Raw genomic sequence first — 8951 nt, 5'->3', positions numbered from 1 at the left:
AAGTAAAATTTGAGCAGACGCGCTCAAATAGCAAAACTTTGTGAACAAAAAAGATTCAAAATGATAAAATATGAACAACGGAAGAAATGGTGTTGAAAATTGAGTCCCGAATAGAAAGTTATGTCCAAAACAAGTTTGGCACAAACTGGGGCCAGAAACCCTGAAACTGGAAAACATCGACCAGGAGGAAATTCCAAGAGTACACAACTCGACAAAATGTGAAAATGAATCCTGTACGAGGATCCAGGCTCAAACAAGACATTTTACAATAACTTTCATTAATTTCACAATGGCCCCTCCAAAAAGTGAAAACTGCACTTATGGCCAGAATAAAAATATCTTCCAAAAATATTTTCTTAAAAACCCCTGAAATAAAATATCTTCAAAAGATATTTAGGAAAAACACCCCAAGAAAAGAAAATAATTTCAAAGAACTTTGCATCCATGCCCCTATGGACACCGAGAGCAACCAGAGTACTTTCTTGCAAAAGTAAAGATACGTATTTCGAAGAAACCACTCAAGACGAAGGCACGTGAAGTCAAAAACCAACTCCAAGCATGAGAAGTCAATCCACGGAAAATAGTCTTAGGAACCAATTCTGAGCACTCGAGATGAAACTAAGCGACACGAAACAGAGCTCAGAAAAGAAAATTAAACGAAAAAAATTCATTCGTAAAATTTCAGGAAAAAGGAAAGAAAGGCAAATGACTGGGTCGTTACATAAGCATGAACTATCAAAATCAATCACGAATTTTCTACCTAACTATAATTACTTTAAGGTATAGTACAACCCATCAAGACAAAGCATAATCCATCAAACTAATTAGCAATTGTATCCAATAAGAACAATACATAGCCATCACTAAGTGCAATTACAAAAAGTACTTAATGTAGAGATTAATCCTTAATTAATTACACATAAGACAACATGCAACTAACATAGAGAATCAATTGAAAGTGTCCTGAAAGTACATAGAATTTTTCCCTAATTGTAGAGAGAGAAACTTTACACTCCCAATGATTTTCAACCACTTTTCCCCCTCAATCCCCTTTATTTATAGACAGTTATAACCACCACTGAACTGGACCTACCTTGTTCTCTTTTGGCTAGACTCGACTTCTTTCATCATAACATGGGCTTCCGCAATGACTTCTTGGATCTGGGCCCATTCAACGCGGACTTGCTCCATCCTGGCTATCCATACCCGACCCGTTCTTAGCAATATGAACTATACCAAGCCCGGATCATTTTTGGTGTCTTCATCTGCCCCCAATAATCTCTCTCCTCATTTATTGGGATGAGATTATTGAAAAGACACAATCTTGGTCTGACGGCTCGGAGCAATGACACGAGGAATCGAATAGGTAGCATAAAGACCCAGACTTCGAGATCTGCTGCGCCACTTTTGCCTTGACCTTTTGAATTCTATGTCGCCTCCATTTCTTCTCTTTAAAAACCCCAATCCTCTCAACTTTTTTCTTCCTTTAACATACCTTGCTTTTATTCTCCGTTGCCTTCCTGCACTTTCTGGCGATCCTTCTTCAGTTTCTCCAGCGAGTTTTTCCTTCACGATTTTGGCTACTGTGTTGTTGTTGTGTACATTACAAACTTTCAAGGTCAGTTTTTTTTTTTTTTTTACCACTCTTTTTGAAAAATACACCTTTACTGCCAAGGACTCCTCCCCTTCTCTATGGCTCCCCCTAATCTGAATGCCATTCGCTTCAAGAATAGCATTCCCAATGACGTCTCTCTCAAGATCTATCGAACAAACTTAGATGAGAGATCTGGCGAGGGTCTCCTTCCTGGGGAGGTTTTATTCTCTACCGTCCATTTAAACGTTGTTAGGTTCCTCTTACACCCATTCTTTTGTTACGTTTTCAACAAATTAGGGCTCTGCCCTCTGCAGGTTAACCCTAACTTCCTTAGGGTAATTTCAGTCCTCCTGCTCTTGAATCGTGACAGGGGTCTTAACCTTGATTATTTACCTTCTCCTTTACTACCGAATTAAAAAAAATTAAACAAAATGATCTGTACTATCACTTCTTCCCTATTGACAAACGGTCAATTTGTATAGATAAGAACTCATTTGAAGAAGGTTAGAGACAAAACTTGATTGGGGTTAGTGGGAATTGGCAAACTCCACTTGGCCAATCTTTCCCTATCCCTTCTTCCTTTGGAGTATACTCTGTCTCTGGCTACAAAAAACTGAAAACATATCCCACTAAATGCCATTATAAAAGTTGTCTTCCCCATTTTTGCACTTTTCTTTGTAGATGCCTTCAAATTCCTCATGATGAACTGGTTTATAGCGTTTACAGGGTAGGCTAGACATCTTATAAGAGAGTATGCTGAACAACGTCCCTTCAGCTACATTTTTGCTTACACTTGACAATCTCTCTGACATCTCTCTCTTAGGGTCTACAATAGAGAGCCTTCAGATTCCATCTTTTAGCAGGATGAGGTGTTCTGCTCCCATCCCTTCTGCTGCTCCTGCTACCATATCATCCTCTACACCTGCTACCACATCATCCACCTCTGCTATCTCCGCCCCAGAACAAGTTGCGATTACTTCAGCTGTGACTCAAGTCACAAATCGTTCTGCTGTTGGGCCTTCTGAGCTCACCCATGTTGAGAACCCTGTTGTGGATCATTCTGCTGAAGTCCATCCTGCTGCTCCTATCATTGCGCTTTCAAACATCTTGTCTAACATTTCTTCAGAGAGCACTCAGGATGCTGGAGATTCCCAAAACAATGGAGGACTAGCTAGTACTGGTCTATCAAAAAAAAGTTTAGGAAAGAGGCCAATGCTTGAGGGCGGTCATGACCGAAGTGACGTGCCACCAGCCCGGAGGACCAGGATGGCTTCTTTCAGGATTACTGAACCCTTCCCCCCAGCTCAGTTTTTCATTCCAGAGGGTGAATCAGCCAGAAACTCTGGTCCAACATCATCCGTTCTTCCATGGCAACCTTTGCTCAGCCATAAAGATGGCTCAACCACTGGCCCCGCAGACTCTATGTACAAGGACACCCTCACCTTCTTTGCTTTCTATAAGGGTTTTTGGACTCCCAAGGATCTTGAAATTCAAAACAAGTTATCCTTTGGTGAGATGTTCCAGCGGTTCCTAGCTGCTGTCATGGAGGTAACTCTTCTTCTTATTGAGATGTGTCTCTTTTCTACTATAACTCTTTAGTGGCTAGACTGACCAGAATCTCCCTTCCTTTGTGCAAACTCTATTTAGGATGTTTACCTTCCAGAAAACCATTGAGGCTCTGAACAAAAAACTCAAATCTCTCTGTGTAGGCCTTAAAAGGTCTGTTGAAGTAGAAAGCCGCCTTGAGGTCAAAGTTGCTAAGTTGAGTCTAAGCTGAGTGAGTCAGAGAAAGGGGCTGCCACCTTAAAAGTAGAGAAAGACGATCTGGCAAATGAAAGGGACACCCTCAGAGCTGAACGGGATACCCTTAAGGCTGAACGAGACTCTTTTTAGGATGAAGTTGATGTTCTAAAGACTGAAAAGAGCGTTGCACTGACTGAAACACTGAAGGCTGAGAAGGGAGACCTTCAGCGTTCACTTATTACTGACCGTTTGTCTCATGCTAATTCACAAGAAAAGCTCTTAAGCGAACGTTCTTCTTTACTGAATATGATTGGCAAAGTTGAAGGGGGTATGAAAGCTCTTCTTGCTCGCTTCACCAGAACCAGTGCCCTCCGGTATGCTGAAGGGTATAGAGACGGCTTTATTGACCGTTCTCCCCCTGAAGGTGAATTCAGTTCTTGTGTTGGTCCGGATGAGTTGGACGCTTCCTTAGATATCCACCCACCAAACAATTGCCAGAATCCACCCTACGACCCTGTTGAGAATATCTTTATCGAGTGCAGAGAGGTTACATCCTTAGGAGTTGTTCCATCCTTTCATCCTTTAAACATTCCTCCCATTACTACTATCGTGCCCTCCTCTTCAGTTGCCTCTAACAGACTCATGCTGGCCGAGGGGGTGATTCATCTTGATTCCCCCCTCCCCCCCCCCCCCCCAAGGATGATGGTGCAGCTGCGAATGAAAAAGACCTCAATGGTCCAGAAGGTAATGATGGGGAAAACAACGAGTCACAACCTGGAGAAGACCATGAGAACTAGCATACTGCAGTCGTTTTCATCAGTTTTTTTTTTTTTTTTTTTTTTTTTTTTTTTTTTTTTTTTTTTTTTCATGTACCTTCATGTATCCTCAGATCATCAAGCCCTGTACCTCAGAACTATTTTTGCAATGAATGTCAATGCTTATTTTCAGCATAACTTCCATTCTTCAAGTTTTTAATTTTCAACCTTGTTTTCAATTTTCACAAGTGTCTAGCGTTTGGCTCGAATGCCTCTTGCCACTCAGCCTTGATTCATTTTTGAACAAGTATTTGGCATTCTACTCATAATTCCAGTTGCCACTAATTTTGTTAAGTGCCTGGCGTTCAGCTAGAACGCCACTTGCCACTTGACATTTAGTTTATTTTGAGCAAGTGTTTGGCGATTGGCTCATAGTGCCAGGTGCCACTGACTTTGCTAAGTGGGAAGGATGTTAATTAATTTTTAAGCAAAGTAAACATCTTTCATAAAACTTAAAAATTTCGTACACTTGCAAGTATGCCATTAAAAACGTGCATATTATTTTGAAATTAAACTCTACTTCTACTGGTAGTACCTTTTCAGAGATGTAGCATTCCATGGCTTACTGACCAACCTCCCTGCCATGGTCTCTAGGACGTATGCCCCCTTTCCTATGACTTTTGCAATTCTGTATGGACCTTCCCATGGGGAAAACATCTTTTTAACTATCCCCACTTTCCTTTTCAGAACCAGATCGCCAAGGGTGAAGTCTCTATGCTTCACCTTCTTGTTATGGCTATTTACGAGCGTCTATTGATAAGAAGCAAGCCTTATTGCAGCTGCATCCCTTTTCTCCTCCAGCAAATCAAGATTAAATCTTAGCATTCTATCATTCTACTCTTAATTCCATGCTAAGCTTCTAACGGTTGGAACTAAGTGCTCTACTGGTATCACTGCCTCGGTGCCGTACGCCATAGTGAATGGGCTCTCCCCGTTCGACCGTCTTGGGGTTGTTCTGTAAGCCCACAAGATGTTTGGAAGCTCATCTAACCATTTTCCTTTTTCATTTTCCAGCTTCTTCTTGATGCGGGCAAATATTATCCTGTTCGTGATTTCAGCTTGACCATTAGCCTGGGGATGACTGATTGCTGCTAACTTCTGATTAATTCATACTCTTCTAGCAGCTCTTTCACTTGCTTGCTATCGAGATTGGTTCCATTGTCCATAATAATCGACCTTGGTACACCAAAACGACAGATAATATTAGTCCAGATGAAGCGTCTTACTTGAGTTTGGATGACACTAGAGTACGTCTCTACCTCCACCCATTTGGTGAAGTAATCAGTTGCTAGTAGAACGTACTTGTTCTGTGATCTTGTGGTCGGTAGAGGGCCAACCACATCCATCCCCCACTGCGTGAAAGGCTATGGCGTGGCCATTACGTGCAAGTCTTCAGGTGGTTGGTGTATCAATGACTCGAACCTCTGGCATTTATCATATCTTCTAGAGAATTCTTCTGCATCTCATGCCATGTTTGGCTAAAAGTACCCTTGTGTCATTGCTTTGTGTGCCAAAGATCTTCCTCCTGAATGATTTTCGCATACACCATCATGAATGGTCTGTATAATCTGTCGAGTCTCTGTTAGGGTAACACACTTCAAGTATGGACTCGAGAAAGACCGTCTATACAACTGATCACGCACAATAGCATTCTTCGCGGCGTTGGACCTAATTTTTCTTGCCTCATCTTTCTGTTCGGGTAGTACACCATCACGTATGAAAGCCAAGATCGGATCAATTCAGCTCAGCTCATATGGTATTACATTAATGTGTTGAGCGCTTGGATCAGGCAGCTCGTCAAAAATTGATGGCTGGACCAACACGTCAATCGGGATGACCCTAGCCAGAGTTTCTCCAGAACTAGATGCATTACAGGCCAAGCGATCGACATCTTCATTGTATTTCCTTGGCAATTGAATGAACCTGATCTGATCAAAGCCTTTTGCCTCACGCAGAACCGCAGTTCGGTATGTTTCCATGATCTTATCCTTGGTTTCATATTCCCCAGTGACTTACCGAACGACTAGTTGTGAATCACTATAACCAATTAGATTCTTGATATTCAGCTCTTTAACCAACTTCAGCCCAGCTAATAATGCCTCGTATTCTACCTTATTGTTGGTTGCGCTGAACTCAAGTCTTATCGCTTGGCTCAACGTAGTGCCTTCTGGTGTTTGCAATTGGATTCCAATCCCTACCCCTATTTGATTTGAAGAGCCATCTACAAAGAGCTTCCATAAGGAGCAACTATAATCTTCCACCAAGTCTTCAACATCACACTCAAGTAGGAAATCAGGCACCGCTTGACCTTTGATTGCCGATCTGGGTTCGTATGTAATATCAAATAAGCTCAACTCAATGGCCCATTTTGTCATTCTTCCTGATAGGTCCGGCTTGTGCAAGATCATCCTTAAAGGAAAGGTTGTTAAGATGACAATCAGATGCGATTTGAAATAATGTCTGAGCTTCCTTTTTGCGTTGACCAATGACAAGATCATCCGTTCGGCCTTTGAGTACTTTCTTTCTGGCTCGGCCATTGTTTTACTGACATAAAACACTGGGAATTGCTTTCCATCTTTGCAACGGATCAGAACGGCACTGGTCGCGATACTGGATACCCCAAGATACAGAAAGAGCTTCTCATTTGGCTCAGGAGTAGATAGAACCGGAGGGTTACGCATGTATTCTTTCAGGATGGTTAGTGCCTGTCGTTGTTCATCCCCCCAGGCTTACCTTCCATAGCCTCGAATTGTATCAAAGAATGGTTTACAACGGTCTGAGAGCTTAGAAATAAATTGACTCAGCGCAACTATTTGACCTGTGAGTGCCTGCACCTCCTTAGTTGTCTTTGGTTCTGCATTTCTGATCAGAGCTTCTACCTGCGCTCGGCTGGCCTCAATTCCTCTATGATTGACCACATGTCCCAAAAATTGACCAGAGCTCACGCCGAATGAATATTTGGCCAGATTAAGCTTTATCCCGTATTGCCTCAACATATCGAACACATCCTGAAGGTGCGCTAAGTGATCATTCTTCTTCTTACTCTTGACCACCATATCATTAATGTAAGACTCAACAGTTCTCCCCATTTGGCTTTTGAAAATCTTGCTGATCAGCCTCAAATAAGTAGCTCCCGCATTTTTTAATCCGAATGACATGACTTTGTAGCAGTAAGTCCTTCGTTCAGTAACAAAAGAAGTTTTCTCTTCATCGATTGGGTCCATGGGGATTTGATTATAACTGGAATAAGCATCCAGGAAGGTTAATCGCTCGTATACTGTGATGCCATCCACTATTTGATCAATCCTTGGCAATGGGAAGCTATCCTTTGGGTAAGCTTTGTTCAGATTAGTGAAGTTAATACATACTCTCCATTTTCCATTCTTTTTCTGCACCACAATGACATTAGAGAGCCAGGCCGGGTACTGAACTTCTCTAATGAATCCTGCCTCGAGCAACCGATTAATCTCCTCAGCTATGATCCGATTTCATTCTGGAGCAAATCTTCTCTGCTTCTGCTTCACAAGTTTTGCATTCGGATCTACATTAAGGGAATGGTAGGACACAGAAGGACTAATCCCTGGCATATCTGAATGGCTCCATGCGAATACATCTGCATTCCGAGTCAGGAAGTCAATCAACCCTAGTTTTTCCTCTTCAGTAAGTCTAGATCCCACCCTTGTTGTTCGGTCCAGTTTCTTATGGTCGATCTTCACATCAAGAAGAGGCTCTGTGGTCAGAACTGATGGCTCCTCCTCCCCATCTTTGCTGGGTGAAGGCTCCTGTAATTGCTATCTTGGACTGGCAAAACGGATGGGATTTTTTCCTTTTCCAGCAGAGTTCAAAGTCACTGAATAACATTCTTTAGCTGCAACCTGGTCCCCATGAATGTCAATCACCTTGGTCCCATCTGGACCCAAGCATCGCATCACTTGATGTAGGGTTAATGGGACACCCTGAACTCTGTGTATCCACCCTCTTCCCATCAAGAGGTTATAGGATGGATGAATTTCCATGACCACAAAACTCTCAGTCAAAACTCTCTCAGCAACTTGTACTGTCAATTTCACCATGCCAATGGGCTCCACCCACTTCCCATCAAATCCGAGTAATGGATTTCCTATGGGTTTAAGTTTCTCGGGTTCGATCTCAAGTCGGTCGAACATCACTCTGGGCATGACATTTGCACTACTTCCTGGATCAATCAGAACTCTTCGAACCAAGCATTCTGCAACTATTAGACTGACGACTAGTGGATCTTCATAAGGAATCTGAACACTTAGCAGGTCTGTTCTATCAAACTTTATAGGCGCAAATGCGTTCTGCTGGTGCAAAGCATGTACATTGACAATCCTTCTCTTCAACTGGGCTTGGCGTAACCACGTTCTGAGCAACTCCTCTGACTCCGTCATTTGTTTAGGTCGGCCATGAATTGCATTTATAATCCGAACGGGCTGAGTGCTGTGGTGGTTCGGCTTCTGGTTTCACTTGATCTGTTCAGCCGGTCGGTTCTGCTTTTGCTTCGGACCTTGAACATAGCCTACAAATTCCCCCTTTGTGATTAACATCTCCACTTGCCTCCTTAGGTTCCTACATTCATTAGTCTGATGTCCAAAATCACTATGGAAAGCACAATGTTTAGTTTGATCCCTCTGTTTGAGAGGTTGTCTGATTGGTAAAGGAGGGCGAAACTTATCTTTATTTTCTTGGTACAGCCTTGCCAAGGTGACTCTGAGTGGAGTAACCAATTCCTCTTCCCTAGGCCTTTTCTCTGCCTTCCATGGGGTATGACGTTGCGG

The 8951-nt window shown here is 42.5% G+C and overlaps 1 protein-coding gene across 1 annotated transcript; it reads right to left on the bottom strand.

The window, feature by feature from the left end:
- Positions 1 to 6881: 6881 nt before the first annotated feature.
- LOC132313851 (uncharacterized) lies at positions 6882 to 8564 on the bottom strand. The gene is made up of 3 exons (XM_059812791.1): positions 8052 to 8564; positions 7698 to 7934; positions 6882 to 7541 (listed from the first exon to the last, which is right to left on the bottom strand). The coding sequence occupies exons 1-3, from the start codon at positions 8562 to 8564 to the stop codon at positions 6882 to 6884; spliced, it is 1410 nt and encodes a 469-aa protein (XP_059668774.1).
- Between the last annotated feature and the right edge of the window lie 387 nt (positions 8565 to 8951).

Source organism: Cornus florida, unplaced genomic scaffold (genome assembly GCF_030987335.1).
Source record: "Cornus florida cultivar Cherokee Brave unplaced genomic scaffold, ASM3098733v1 CherokeeBrave_3.0.0_Hap2_Chr06, whole genome shotgun sequence".
Classification (NCBI taxonomy): domain Eukaryota; kingdom Viridiplantae; phylum Streptophyta; class Magnoliopsida; order Cornales; family Cornaceae; genus Cornus; species Cornus florida.
The sequence above is the reverse complement of the archived record's forward strand: the minus strand, read 5'-3'. Positions and strand labels throughout refer to the sequence as shown.